The 16,178-nt window shown below is 40.1% G+C and overlaps 1 protein-coding gene across 2 annotated transcripts; it reads left to right on the forward strand.

The window, feature by feature from the left end:
• The first annotated feature begins 990 nt into the window (after positions 1–990).
• On the forward strand, positions 991–15,761 carry LOC108892044 (protein FAM171A2). Of its 2 annotated transcripts, none has more exons than XM_018689479.2 (8): positions 991–1,261; positions 6,065–6,292; positions 7,374–7,466; positions 7,950–8,108; positions 9,116–9,295; positions 10,120–10,233; positions 11,499–11,646; positions 11,807–15,761. In XM_018689479.2, the coding sequence occupies exons 1-8, from the start codon at positions 1,165–1,167 to the stop codon at positions 13,302–13,304; spliced, it is 2,517 nt and encodes an 838-aa protein (XP_018544995.1). In that variant the 5' UTR covers positions 991–1,164; the 3' UTR covers positions 13,305–15,761. The 2 variants fall into 2 exon arrangements, with proteins under 2 accessions (XP_018544995.1, XP_018544996.1); XM_018689480.2 differs by having other exon boundaries at positions 992–1,261; positions 11,499–11,625.
• Positions 15,762–16,178: the final 417 nt, after the last annotated feature.

The following is a 16,178-nucleotide window of genomic DNA, read 5'->3' on the forward strand; positions in this document are numbered from 1 at the left end:
TCTTAGCTCTCAACACCACAATGACAGATTCTGCATTATGAGTACTTGCACTTTTGTTACTTGGCATATTTTCCTGATACTTCTGTATTTGACTTGAGCACCATATTAAGTAAGGTACTTGCACTAAGTGCTCTTTCCTCCACTGAGATGTTTTGTGCCAGTCTTTTACTTGTAACAGAGTATTTCTATATGATAGTATTGTTACTTTTACTTAACCCTCATGTTGTCCTCTGGGTCAAAGTGACCCGTTGGCCAACAATGTGCCTTTGTGTGTGTGTGTGTGTGTGTGTGTGTGTGTGTAGTAGGATTTGTTGTTGTGCATGACATTCGTGATTCTGAAGTGGTTATCTTTTGTTTTTGAATAATAGTAAGAAGAAAAAAGTTTACAGAATATGAAGGGCAATACGAAGGGCAACGGATAGAGGTTAAGCACAGGATCTGAAAACCGTCTTCCAGAGGTGGTTTTAGAGCAGTTTTTATTATTTATTCATCATTTTATTATTTATTTACTTTTATTATTTGCAGTTTAAATAAATGTACTCCTTAACTGCTGATTAAATGATCGGTTAACTGACACCTCAGGTGTGTGTGGTACACACCTTACCTACTCCTCCTCCTGACCTGCAATGATTTGCAAGAAGTTATGAAGCAAAAGAAATCTGATCTATAGACAGTCAACTGCAGGTTGTTGTTTTTTTTTTTAATCATCTATTAACTGTTTCAGCCATTTCTTAAACAAGTAAAGCCAAAAATTTAACTACTACCACCTCATGAGGCGTCAGTAACTACTGGGTTTCGTGCTCTTCTATGATGGTAAATTGGATTTTGGGGGCATTTGGACTATAGACAAAGCATCACGTTTAGGTCATTTTTTTTCTCTCTTTTCTGACATTTCTTTTAAGGCCAATCAAATGAATTTATAACACTAGAAGCAGCAGTTGCAAGAACTTGAGTCGCTGTTCCACTTGAGATCAGCAGAGGGAAACGTAGCGCCCTCCTCGCTCCACCTCAGACAATAAAAACAAGGCGAAGCCCACACAGACGGCAGCATCTCAGCACCATTCAAAGCCTGGCATCCGAGCAATGTCCGAGGAGTGAAGCGAGGCTCTGGGAGGAATATGGATACATGGCCGCCGAGCTGGGACTAGAGATGTAGCTGCAAGGATGCCAGCCGACTACATCTCTCGTTTGCTCTTCTTCGTGTGGATCTGCGCGGTTTGGGAGGCGCTGGCCAAATCTCTTCCAGATCAGGGAGCATTTGGTAAGCTCGCCATACGGGGGGATGCAGCACAATGAGGAGATGGGAGTGGTTGCATTTTTATTGCTTTTGTCGACAAACCTTCGATCCACGCAGCGCTGTGCTTTAATATCATGTCGCCTTAAAGGGAATGGATTTCAGGGAAGGATTTTTATTCATCGTGTCCGCTGGTTTTGATGTTTTAGATCCATTAATATCCATGAGGTGATATCTTTGAGAGAGGGCCACACCAGTGTTTAAATGCTGCACAGTTGTGTGGTTAGAGAATCTGATCTGGGAGCAGATTATTCCAGGCCTTGAATATATCCTGCTATAATGTCAGGCCTTGACTCGCTGTAACCCGGGCCTTCATGTCCTTTCTGCTCTGATCATTAATGACACTGGGATGTCCAGAGGTCCTGTGAATGTGTCAGTCTCTAAGGCAGCAGCAGACACGTCTGTGAGCTCACTGGGCCTAAGATGCGTTTGCATGAAGAAAACAAAGATCTCGTGTTAAATAATGATGCAGCCCCAGCTTTTTGTTTATGCTCTCTTCATATATATTTAAAGGACATTATGTAATTACTTTGCATTATACATGCTTCAGGCTATTTTAAGATGCACAGCTGGGCACAGACAGAGGTGGATTGTAACTAAGTACATTTACTCAAGTACAGTTTAGAGGTTTATGGCCTCGTGTTATAGATCATGGTAGTTTATAGAGAAATATTGTCCTTTTTACAATGATCTAGTTACAGTTACTTAGCAGGTTAGCATTTTACATAAAACAAATGAAATATGATGCATCATATATTAAACATGAGCAGTGTACAGGGTAGTTAACATATGCTGCGTATTAGTAATAATAAATAGTATAATATACATGATCATATAAAGAGTACTGTACATTTACTAGTAATGTTACATTTTTATGTTGCAGTATTTTTACTTATATAAAGAAACTACATGTATTTGACCATCGCTATAATGAAGTTGCAGATAAAGAGTGTACAAACACATTATCAGCTCATTAACTGTCATGTATTGTTGTAGATTAAATTACAGACAATAAAAAAGGGCAGTTTTTCTGCATGAGTACTTCAGCTACATTTTGCTGATACTTCTGTACTTTTACTGAGGTAACATTCTATGTGCCAGATTTATTTGTAGCAGAGGATTTCTACATTGTAGTATTGCTTCTTTTACTAAGTACAATTTTAGATCCTCCTTTTTTTTTCCTCCGTCTGTTAGAACCTATTTTAGCTCCTTAGCTGCTGCATGACTCATTAAATGATCAATTAAGTGAGATCTCAGGTGTGTTTTGGTGCAGTTCAGCACTGACCTGAAATGATTTACAAGATGTTGTGAAGCAGAAGAAAAACAAACAAACTGCAAATTTTGCACAGTGGCAGCATTAAGTATTTTAATATTTAGAGCTGAGACAAAGTCAATTGTAGTTATTTTGATAATCTATTAATTGTCAAAGTCATTTTCCAACCAGTAACACCAAAAATGAACTACTAACTCCTCCTGAAATATGAGTAACTGCTGGTTTTCTTAGTCTGCTATAAAGGTAAATTGAATTTTCAAGGGCATTACTTTTGGGTCTGGCCATTTTTTAGACCAAACAAATGAATCAATAATGAAAGTAATTGTGGAAAAGGAAGGAAAATGTCTGATCTAGTTGTTAATGTCTAAAGAAAAGGACAAACCCATATCACATAATATCAGCCTGCTGCCTCTGAGTTTGACAAACACAGTATGAATTTAAGTTGTAAGGATTTATCTCGGCTCAGAAAAGTGGCTACACTGAGTTTTAGGAGGGTTTATGCTCCACTGAATCTCTGCTGAAGGACTTTGAAGGGAGTGAAAATTTCCCAGACTCTCAATGTGACACTGTGACTCAGAGTGTTTCTGTCAATAGAGCTGCTTCAAGCCACAGAGTTTCAAGTGTGGAGGCCAGATTGAGGAAATCCTTTCCACACACACAAGGGAGCCTTTATTGAACCAATTATGGTAATGGCTGACAGCATTTATACAAAAACAATGGATATGGACGCACAAACACACACACACTCACATATACATGCTGCTTATTATCTGAATGCAGCCTTTAGTGCTGTCACTGTAAAGTTCTGCACTTGGGGGGGGGGTGTCGCTGGAAGCCTGGAGGGTTTAGAGGACAACGGCTCATAGGGACTGAGCCGAGGGAGGAAGCACAACAAGCCGGCATTTTGGAGAGTCAGCGCGTATCCATGGAAACATCCTGAGCGTGACCCACATCCATGCCGTCCAAGAAGCAAGATGAGAAACACAATGTTCTGGGGTTGAAAACATGGAAAGATGAAGGGCAGAAATTGCCACGCAATGGTGGTGGTTTGTCATGGATGTGTCTGCGACGACTGCAAACATCATCACTACTGGAAAATGACCAGGCTGCAGCAGAGCTTCTGGGAAAGACATGAGGCAATAGATACTGCGAGAGCTGAAAGGTGACAGGTGGATGCTGCTGCTCGGAAAACAACAGGAAGTTAGTCAACAGTTGGAGCAGCAGCAGTGATTGTGACAAACATCTCGTGGAAGCAATTAAACCAGTTTATCACATTTTAAGCCAAGATTCACACTCCTTCTCTGAGTCTTAACTCAACCAAATCAGAACAAACAGACATGATACACACATTTTTAGATTCTGTGAGACTTACACTTCCTGATAATATCATTATCTCCAATGTTCATGATGAGTAAGCATCCGTTAATCCACTTAGAAATCACAAGAACAAAAAATGGGCCTCACAACTGCAGAACTTGCCTGAGAATCATCACATTTTTAAGTTTCCATAAGTATCAAAGTAATCCAGTGATAGTCATCTGTACATCCATGGTAACACTGCAAATAAGAACTGCTAAATGGCTAATTCAGCATACTTTCAATGGTGGTAATTGGCTAAAATGTAAACAGATTTATAGGTTAAAAAAGAGCATTCAAGTTGTAGCCCACAGCTACTCCATTGCAACATAACACTTACTGTTTACATCAGCCCAAACACAAACATTATAGGAAGTTGATGTAGTTTCAAAACATAAAGGATGGAGATTATCCAGCCAGTTGTGTTTTGTTTTTACGCCAACATATCCCCCTCACTTTGTAGGTCATTTTGGATGAGACCATTACACTGTCAGATAATGACTGTCGTCCTTGTAAGACAGCCAAGGGTGACATGATAAATTGAGCCATACTCCAGTGTAATTACTGCTTTAACACTACAGTGTAATCAAAGAGTGATGAGTTTTGATTGAGTGGAATAATAAGAAATCTGTGACAGGAGGCTGGGGGTTCATGCTCGACCTTGGAAACAGCACTTTAATGAGCATAGAAACAAACAGGCAGCTGCACAAACTAAAAGGCCAGAGGGTTGTCTCATTGTGACAAACTATGAGGACAGAAATACATGCAAAGTCATAAACAAATATGACTTATTCTATTTGGAGTTAAGTTCTCAGAGGAGCCACATATTATATGAGCCTAAATTTGAGATGCTGCATCACCTCCCTCAGCCACCGAGTCCAGAAGGATCAATCTAACAAAGTGACAAATCTTTTTATTTTGAGTTTTAGTTTCAGAAAAAATATTATTGTTCTCTCCAACTAGGCCAAAAATAGCTTTCATGGGATCCAGCTGAATCACTGTTTATGAAGTTTGAACTCCAATAAATGGATAAATTAGGACATTGTATGCTTTGAAATAACAAGCAAGTTGGACTTTGTGTTGTTTTTGTTTTTTTACTGGTTTCAGAACCAAATGTGCCAATTTACAGTAACAGTTTATTAAAGTCAGAAAGTCTTTGGAAAGAAGAGCAAATGGAGACAAAGTTGTGAGACATTTATTTGAGGCTAGTTTGAAGTTGTTGATTTTCAGAGGAATTTTACCATTAGAACTGCTCCATTTAGGCCGAGTAAATATTTATTCATTACTCATTCATTATTGGAACCTTAACTCTCCATACATGGGATTTATTAATTAGATGTGTACTGATTAAGTCTATGTTTCCAACAATTCCTTCTGAGTTCTTTCCAGAAGAATTCCTATGAATTTACAATTACTTACCAGGCCCTTTCTTTTAACTAATAGCAACTTATTCTCTTGATAAACAGACTCTATTGCCATTTTAGTTTCACTTCATTACTGACATGTGGTCATGTTAAGCAGTTAGTGCTTAGGGTATTTTGATTTGTCTTGTTCTAATCAATCAGTAGCAAGACCACATCCACATCCATCTGGCCGGCATCATTTTTAGTCAGCACAGAAAGTGCAGTAGTTATTGCTGGGAGCTGTTAATGTCATGTTTTTATTGCTGCCAGTTGATGTACAGCAGCCTGTACAGTTGAATTTGCTGTTATTCTTTGTTTTATAGTGCATTGCAGAAAGTATTCAGCGGCACATTCCTTACAGTTTTATAATGTTGCAGCCTTATGCTAAAATTTAAAAAAGCTATAATTTTCCCTCATCAGTCTACACTTAATACCCCATAATGACAATGACATTTATTAAAGAGGGAAAAACTGAAATATCACAGACATTTGTGAAGGTGAAGGGGTCTGAATATTTTCCAAATGCACAGTATATGTTTGGAGTCTTGGACTGTCTGACCCTTTATAGAAAAAATGTCAAAAAATGTTCGGTAAAATGTCAACCAAATGTTCGGTTTACAGTGATATAAAACAGGAGTGTTTAATTAATTGATTAATAAATAAATAAATAACATGGCGAATTGATCAGCTCTCTCCATAGATGGACTAATCGTGTTGCCTCTCTTTTTGTCCTTACAGAGGTGCAAATAAAAGTCCAGGTGTTTGACAACAGTGACCTGTCGCCGTTGGCCGACGCTCAGGTGGAAGTACATGGGAATCAAACTGTCTTAGCGTCCAGCAGAGCCGGCAGCGATGGCGTCCTGAGAGTCAGCTTCCTGTACCGTGCAGGAACATGGGTCATCATTACGGCCTCCAAACAAGACTACGTAACCAACTCTGTGCCCTGGCACTCCAGCCGCATCCCCTGTAAGTCACAGAGGAGGAAAATATGGTTTAATAAGCATGAAACACATTGTTACCATCCTCTGATTTTCCCTCTGATGATACTGTTGCTCTGTAAAATCTACCTCATGGACAGTCTTACAAAGCATTGAATTTAGTTTCCTCAAAAAAGGCCTCAGAAATCTCCATCTTGAATAAATGTCCATAAATCACAGAAAAACAGACTCTCCTTACAACCTTTCTGAGTATCACTATGTTTTTAAGTTTTTTTTCAGTATCAAAGTAATGAAAGGATAATTTTGTCAAAAAAGGGAATATGTCCTTAATCTTTAATAATGAATACTTTCCCCTGCCTGCAGTAGGCAGTGATGTTAGTCATTGTATCTGGCTGCAGGCTGTCAGGAGACGTTATACACCTGTAAACTGAAAGTGGGATGGTTTACACAGCAAACTGAGCTGTTAAATCCTTTTTTGTGGACTGTCAGGCCTGTTGCAAACACAATTTTAGCAAAAACTAGTATGAATTAATCTTTTTTAACTGGTTAATTCAGCTGTCCATTTTCTACCAGCTGTGGTCTTTCAGCTTTCTTATCCACTACAACTATTTTCTTTGATAAAATTACAGTCCATAGCTTATAGGACTCAAATGTCTCTATCTGTCTGAGTATTTGAAGATTTACATTAGAATCAGCATAATTTATTTATATAATTGTAAGGAAAGGCATTTCATTACTAGTGACTGACAGCCATTCTAACAATAATATATTCAAGTATGTGATTTAAAGGTAGCTTACCCACCAAATACATTTATCTGTCATGAACTAATTTACCTGTTACATGGAATAACAAATTGAATAACCAAAATGTCAGTTCATTAAAACTAATACTGTTCATTTACAGATAACAGCAAAGGTTAGTGTAAATTTAAAAATCTGTTTTCACAGAAATGACACTTTAATATAGCAATATATTTCTTTATATAGTTAAACAGGTGTCAGAGAATAAAAAGTCTTGAATTTAACTTGCAGAAACCCTCAGTCTCAGCATTGTTGTTGCACCTGGAGATGTGCTGTGCTAATATTAATGTCTGTTTCATTATTTTTAGTGTACGCATCAGTCAGCCTGTACCTCCTTGTTCAGAGGCCAGGAACTCTTATTCTGTATGATGACGTCCTGCAGGTGCTGTCTGGGTCACCAGGTAACAAAAATAACCACACTCTCAATTTTTCTTTGTAAAAACACATTTTTCCAGATAATGTTGTGCGTGCTCACTCATCCTTTCATGTCTTGAATTTATGAGGGATTATCAGCTTAGTGTCCCGCGGACTGAGGCACAATTTATTGAATCACAAGGAGATCATTTTATAAAATTTACATCTATTGGATAATGATGGTGATATTTTTGTCACTTGGGGAGTTGAGTTTGACCATTCAATAGTTCATCTGTCATCACGTCTTAAATTAGTCTGCCTGAGAGTGTCTGAAGTGAAGACAGATTGTCACTCGTCTCCTACTGCCTTTGTCTCGTCAGGCCTCTGTAGATTTTGTAAACAGTTAGATGATTCTGCTGCTATCGCTCCTCATTTCCTTAATATGTTAAAATACCACATGTTTAAATAGAGAGACAAATAGAGGTTGTAGGATTTACAGACTGGGAGTGTTAATGTTGTTTGTTTCTCAGGAGCTCGTAACCAGCCGCTGGTGGAGCTCCAGAGGAAGTCCCTCCAGCTGCCATCCAACTCCAACTACACAGCACTGTCGGCTGTAATGACCACAGCCAGGAGTCAGTATGAAATTGGCGGTTTCCCATTTCTCCTGGGCCAAGAGACCAACAGCTCAGGTAGGACACTGTCTCTCTGTCGTTTGTGTCTGTCCTGAAGAAATGGTTTTCCCAGTTTGGTTTGGAAGAAGTCAGCTGATCTGCACTGAACCCTGACCTCAACCCTATCCAACACCTTTGGGATGAACTGGACTGAGACCTTAAAACCCAACATCAGTGTCACTTTTATCATACCTCCACTCTGGCGACAGGTGTAGCTGGGCGCATTATGTTTTTGGATTGTTCATCAATCCCACTCTCGTGATCATGATATCTCAGTAACTCCTTGACTCAGGGACAAACTCATTAAATTTTGGTGGTCAGAGGTCAAAGGTCAGACTCACTATGACCACACAAAACATTGCCACAACTCTGGAATTCACTGAATTAATTGCAACTGGACTGGTTTGCAGAGGCATACAACCAGAGGGGAAAATTCTAGTTCTTCTTTGACTCCACCTCTGTTTTTTCAGTCATGATCCTCACCTTCCTCTTGCAAGACCATAAACATTGCCTCTTCTTCTATGTTTTCAGACGGAGCTCTTCCACTTCTTTCCTATCATCTTGCAGTACTTTGTTCCCTTTCTACAGTACAAGGAGTGATTGATAAGTTCATGGAGTCAGTTTTAGAAAACCAAGCACATTTATTTTTCAACATAGTCCCCTACTACATTTATACACTTAGTCCAGGAGTTGTGGAGCATACGGATCACGTCTTTGCAGAAGTTGGCTTCTTGGACCTCTAAAAAAAGGTCTACAGCAGTGATAACATCATCGTCACTGTCAAAATGGTGACCACTGAGCTCCTTCTTCATCTTGGGAAGAGGTAGTAGTCTGAGGGTCCAAATCAGGTGAATAGGGTGGGTTTTAGCTTTTTTTGGAGTAGGAACCGGAATATCAGCCTCAAATGTCCCGTGTTGGCTGGTTTTAAAAATACTGGTAACAGCACTGGGTCATTTCATAAAATTATAAAACAAGATGTGTTGAAGCGTTGAAGCTGATATCTGAATCCGCTTTCTCCTGTTCAGGTGCAGAAACAGGGTGGATGGACTTGACGGCCTTGGCAGTGGTCAGCATTCAGCTGTATGACAAAGATGGCGCTGCAATCCAGGTCTCAGATTCAATCCGCATCTCTGTGCCACTGCCATCTGACACCCGCAACAGGATGGCTACAAGTGTACCTGCTTGGCTGTATCAGCCTAAAACGGGTAAGAAAAACACATAAATCATAGATGCTGTGAAAGAGCTGAGCTCTAGAACTGACATGAGGTTATATAATAACTGACGTCCCTGAAATAGAAAGTCTGTGTTAGACTGTGTCTAGTACTTAAAAATGTAATGTAATGTAAAAAAACATTCTATTTTGATTGTATGCCATAGTACTAATACCACACAGTGAAAATGCATTACATGTAAAAGTCCTGCACTGGAAAGTATGCAAAGTATTAAAGTAGAATTAAGAAAATATAGTTAATATATTGAAAGTAAAAGTACTTAGTTTAGAAAAATGCCCCATCTGACTGTTGTGATTATATTATTAGATGCATTTGTGTAAAGCAGGATTTTAATGTTATTGTTGGTTGAGAGGAACTGATTTAAATTAAAGGCTTCAACTAATGATTACTTTAATTAGGGATTAATTTCCTGATTATTTTCCCAATTAATCAACTGATTGTTTGGTTTGTAAAGATTCAGAAAATAGTGAGAACTGCCATCACCTTACCAAGAGCCCAAAGTGACAACCAAGAGTCCAAAATTAAACATTGATTACAATTATTAAAATAATTAAGAGCATCATATTTTATCAGCTCATATATTTTGTGTGTAAACATCTTAATCTCTCAGGTTACTAGTAACTAAAACTAACAGATAAATCTAGTGGCGTAAAGTACAGTATTTCCCTCTGAAATGTGGTGGAGTAGAAGTGTACAATGCCATAAGAAGAAAATACTTAAGTCAAGTACTATACTTGAGTAAATGCACTTTTTGTGTATGTATTTAACAACACTGATAATCATTTCCATTTCTCCAGGACTGTGGGTTCGGAACGGGACGGGCTACATCAAAAAAGAAGGCACACAGTTTGTCTGGAACGTCGTGGTTCCTCAGATGGGATACTGGTTGGCTGCCTTCCCGACATCTTCCGGTGCTGTATCTCAATTCACCCTCTGTTCTCCTGTTTGGGTTGTTTTTCATCTTCGTTGTTGCTGAGCTGTGCCAGCAGATGTTCTCGTATGTCTCTTGGGAGGATGAGGGAAACTCAGAATGTAATCTCTTCTTTGTGCTAAAGAGGTGTTATTTTGATACTGGTCCAGGGAAAGGTTTTATTTGGATGATCTTCTCATGAAGCTGCTGTGATAAAAGCACTACATGTATGCTGTTTTTTCCCTGGACAAGTTAAAACTCATACCAGATAAAAATCCTCCTTTTATGGATAAGGCTGATTATAGTTTATATTTTTCTTGCTGTCAACAAGTTCTATGAAAACAATGACTTGTATTATACTAACTAACTAAGTACTGTGTAACCAAAACCTGATATATCTGTTTTCTCTGTCATTGAGCTGTGTTGTTTCCAAAAGCTATTAACAAAGAGTCTCCAGCCACAGCAGCAGCTCTCTGAGGCTGTACTTAGACACAGCAGACCTTTGAGCTGAAGAAAATCAGCATAGTCTGAAAATTACATGGTTAACATAATAATGTTAATGTTCAGCATCTTAGTTTAGCATGTCAGCATGACAGCATTTCCTAATTCGTAGCAGTAATATTAAAATACAGTTCTTTAATACACCAGATGTTACCATTTCCCATCCAAAATCCAGAAATTATCAAGAAAGAAGAGGCTTTTTTCAACTTTAAAAAAAAAGCATTTACAGTGATAACAAATGGATTCAATGTGTTCAAATTAGGTGCTAGTTGACAGCCCTATTGCCAAGACATTTCACAAAAAAACACAACAATGTTAATCTCATTGTGGCAGCAGAGGACAATTGAGGGGATTACCAAAGTATTCATACTCAGGGGACTGTGAATATCTGTACCAAAATCTGTGCCAGTCCATCTTGTAGATATTTCACTGGAGAAGTGAAATTGTAGATCTAGTGGTGCTACATGCAAACTCATAAAATCACTGTAATCAGTAGGATTTATCCTCTGGGGATGATGAATGTTTGTACAGAACTTAATGACTTTTAAACCAAAGTGGTGATCCAAGCAACCAAGCAACATTTCCATCTCTAGAGCCATGACACTAACATGGCTAATAATTTTTTTTTATTGTTGTATCCTCACAACATCAGTGGCTTTGCCCACATAATCATATAATCATATAAAGTGTACCAAACAACGTGGTGGGAATGTAAAATCTCCAAATGATTCTTAGACGTCTTTTCTGCCATGAATTGTCTTGCAGGATTGGGTCTTTCTCACCCGGGACTGAGGGACATCACCACGTACCACACCCTGTTCCTGCTCTCCATCCTGGGTTCATTAGCCCTGCTGGTGCTCATCCTGCTCTGCGTGCTGCTCTACTACTGCAGGTGTGGGGAGCGTAGGCGCAGGTCTCTGGGTCTAGGTTTCTATCCATAGCAAAAATGACAGACTTTGGTGGTGAATGCGGGTTTAATTTTAGGCTGTTATTAAATTAGAGACTTCTTGCAATCCCTAGGCAGATTAAAGGTGTTTCTTTTATCTCTGACCTTCAGTGTCTCTATCTTTTAGGCGGAAGTGTTTGAAACCTCGTCGACAGCAAGGTAAACCCCATGCATCCAATCTAAATGGAGCGAAGAGAGACCAGGGTACATCTACTTCACGCCTAAATCTGATCTGTGGAGGGCATGTTGAGTCTGGTCCCTCTAACGACAAATCTGAATTGTCCCCATCTCGAGACTACCACAGTTCAAAGGAGGACTTAACCAAACATGTTCCAGCTCACATGCTCCGTCATGCAAAGGGAAAAAATGCTTCAGGTCCCCAGAGAGGGGAAAGCTTTCCCATGAAGATTACACGTGCCACAGAGACCAACAACTTGGACAACCCTTTGCTGCATGAAGACTACAATCGGAGCTATAGCCCGATGGAGGGCAAAGAGTCTGAATATCACAGGCACCACAATGCCAATGACAATCGAGGATACTCCTCCGATCCCCCGTCCCCGCCTCGCTTCCAAGGCTATGTGCCAAGCCAGTCCGACAAACCTCCAGAGTATTCAGCAGCAGCAGCCGACAGCCTTGCCAGACCCACCTCCCTCAACACCCAACCAGGTCAAATCATCTTCTGCAGCTCCATCGACCAGATGAAGGAGAACATGTACCGGAGTATGGTTCCAACCCTGGTCATTCCAGCCCACTACATGCGCCTGCCCTCTGAGTTTTCTGGTAAAGATGGAAAGGACCAGAAGGAGCAAGACAAAGATGGTGCTCAGATGGGAGGAGGCCAGCAGCATCATCACCACCACTCCCAGAAACAAGGCCAACAGCAGCAACAGCAGCAGCAAGGTGGATCCCAGGGTGACGACTCTGAGGAGCCCAGCTGGGCCTCTGACTCCTCTGGTGGACCTGTGACCATCCCTGTGCTCTTCAATGACTCCACCATGGCTCAGATGAATGGAGAATTGCAGGCTCTGACTGAGAAGAAGCTACTGGAGCTGGGTGTTAAACAGCACCCACGGGCGTGGTTCATCTCCCTGGATGGACGAGCTAATGCTCATGTACGCCACTCCTACATAGATGTTGGGAATGACCTCAGCGGTGGTGGTGGAATTGGATTTGGAGGTGGTTCTAGCAGCACTCCCCGAGACATCAACCTTGAACCGCCTCTGGAGGCCCAGGAACGAAAATCAGCAATGAACCGGAAGGGAAAAGATGAGCGCTGGGGAACAGGAGGACGGAAGGGCCATGGTGTTAGCAGTGGTGGGAAGAGTTACTCCAAGCTGGCCTACCCTGACCACAGCGAGCCCAGCAGCAGCGAGGGCCGCCCTGTTTCACCGGAGGAGAACTCCCTCACCCCTCTTCTGGATGAAGGTCCGTCCTCCCGAGGATCCACCATCCCCAGAAGAGGACGCAGTCGCGTGAACAGCAGCCGCAGCAGCAACAGTGAGAACCGTCGTGACTCCATGACCAGTCCCGAGGATGATCCCGATGACAAAGATGAGAACAAGAAGAGCCCGTGGCAGAAGATTGAAGACAGGCCTCTCATGGTCTTCCATCCAAGGAAGTAGGCTTTTTGAACTTACTAAACACTGGACCTTTAACAATCTTTATAAAGGGGAATCTTTCCACATCAAACATGGAAGAAGAAGAGTGATGTTTTCACCGAGAGAAATCACAATAAGCACAACCACACTTCACTGGTCCATTTTTCAGGTTGTTGTTTGACCTTTGTGTTTCTGGTGAGGTGCTTTTGCACTTTCTGATTACTCTCGTAGTCTCACTGTCAGTTAATCCCACTGGTTTCCACTGAGATGATCTATTGTAGGCTTAAATCTATCCAGTTTATTGTGAACCCTGTCACCTATCACATCACTGAACCATCGTCTGAGCCATTGCATATACTGACTGTGGAAATAGCCATTTTATAGAGCAAAATATAAGAATAAAGCACTTACTAATTTGTGAATTAATTGATTGTTACTTACCAAGTATTTGGAAATGTATGACATTTTTATGGGATTGATGGGATTAATGGGATGATAGTGAATTAGATTTCCTTCCCTGGACAGAAGGCTCATGTTGATGGTAGAAGATGTACGCCTGTCTTTATTTGACTACTCCCCTGTCCTAAACTGTAACTAGGATAAGTTTTCTTTAAAGGAAACAGATCCCCAAAGCCTAAATACGTAGGGAACCTATCAGTTGTACTGTTCTTTTTTCTTTCTTGAGCCCCTGTGAATGGATAATGCAGACTATGAAGTCCAACGTGCGACTTGCATTTTGCTCCTTCAGGGATGTACTTGATTTCCTCTTCCTCCTGTACTGTGTTCATGTGTTGTAATTAATTATTCAGATAGTAATGATTTGAAATGTTGAACATCATCTTCAAGTCTCTCTGTCATCCTTCCTGTCAATCGATTTATTGCAGTGATCTACTGTATAATTCTGCCAAAAGTATGCATTTCTGCCTTTTCTCCTAGTTGTTGAGATTTTTTTGGGACTTCTTTGCGATTTCTGTTCTTGTAAATAGATTCCCCAACATTTGAAAGACCGTTTGGTGTAGAAAGGTTGCATGCATATGAATGTATGAAATAAACAAAAGGCACCAAAAGCCCCCCACAGTTCTTCGGGCTCTTGCAGAGACAACCCCTAATTGCCAAGAAATGTGGTTTGAAAAAAACAAGATGCGGCGCAGCAAAACTTTACTTGAAGACTTTAACCTATTTAATATTCTGCTGAGGTCTACAGGGGTTGTTTGTAGACAGGGCCTGTACCACTTCTCTCCTGTAAGTGCCTTCTTTCACATAGGATCGAGTGATAGGCATGCAGGTCCCTTTTTCAAATGCAGTTAGTTGTCACCTAAACTACGCTGTCGAGATCGGCGGGCACTAATAAGCACACTGCATTGTGGTAACAACAACACTTGTCACTCTGGGGAGCATGCCTGCCAAAACTGACAACTTTTCTTGCGGCTATACATCCTTGGATATCTTAATTTCTTATATCTATCCTCTTTTTCACCAAACTTGTAAATGGTATGATGAACTATATGAGATTTTATGTGTATACAGTACGATGTGCATGTAACATGTAGAATAGGGTGTTTTTATTGAAACCTTTTTTGAAACAATTATGAGGATGTTTGGCACAAAATGTGATGCACTGATGCATTGAATTGTGTTGCCAAATGAACTTGGTTATATGAAGATACACTGACTTTTTCTTTTCCCTTAATCCAGTTCTAACAAAATTCACTTCCGGTCGTAAATGTTTACAACAATAACATACTGACCAACATGCTCCCGCTGTTATTAGCATCACCACTGCCGACGACGCATCAACAACTGTGAACTTAATTACGTCATCTTGCAGATTTGTAAAAGCTTGCAAGTTTTCGAAAACTTGAGGAGGTTTTGTGTTTTTTCATTTTGCTCCAGATTAAAAGGTTGATTACAAAGTGAAAATCTCAAAGGCTGTACAAAAGTCTTGCTGACTTCTTGCTCCTTTTCACCATTCGCTTGCTGTTCATAAGCCTGTGTCAGTAGCCTACAGTACAAACTGAAAATGTGATGTGAGTCTAAGTCTGAAGAGCAACACAGCCATGAAACGATTCCTGCTGAACTGTTGTGTCCACTGCTGTAAATGTATGTTTTCTGGACCAGATATGGAATTACTATGAGTTGTGCAATCGTGGCTTATCCTTGCTTGTTTTTGTTTTACAGGAGAGATCTGTGTGTTTCTCTCAGTAGATTTTGTGAACTTGTGTTTGGACAGTTTCAGAGAGTATTCAGTCCTAGCTGATTTACACAAGAACTGACCCCCCCAAGAGACACATTAAACCTGGTGAACATGCTTTGTTGGATTTTTGATTGATCGATACTTATGAAGGTCAGGAGGATTGAATTGTAGGCCTTCATCCTGTGCAGTAAATCATTTGCTTCATAAACCTGGTCAGTTGTTTGTAAACTGTAAATGGATTCTTTCTGTACATGAGATAAAATAGAAATAAATTTGTTCCCACAGTCTGACAGCTTTTGTGATTTCATTACAATATACTGAAGAGAAAGCCAACATTTCAAACAATGAACACTTAGTGACAGGAAAAACTCCTTTTTAACAGGAGGAAACCTCTGACAGGACTGGATTCAGGGTTGAGAGGAGAGAAATGATGGAGAGAGAGAGAGAGAGAGCAGTAACAGCTGTTGTATAGAAGCACTGTCAGACTGCTTGTTATAATGACAATAATAGTAGCAATAGCTATAGGTGTAATGGTGTTATCGATAATAACAGCAGCAGTAAGAGCAGAGACGATTAATATAATTATTAGAATAATAATATAATATGATGCTTTGTTATGGTAAATCCACCTGACAGTACATACAGCAGAAGTACAGCAGAACTGATCAGTTTATTGATGAATAATAATAATTATAATTTAGATA

The sequence above is a fragment of the Lates calcarifer genome, linkage group LG23 (assembly GCF_001640805.2).
Source record: "Lates calcarifer isolate ASB-BC8 linkage group LG23, TLL_Latcal_v3, whole genome shotgun sequence".
NCBI lineage: Eukaryota > Metazoa > Chordata > Actinopteri > Centropomidae > Lates > Lates calcarifer.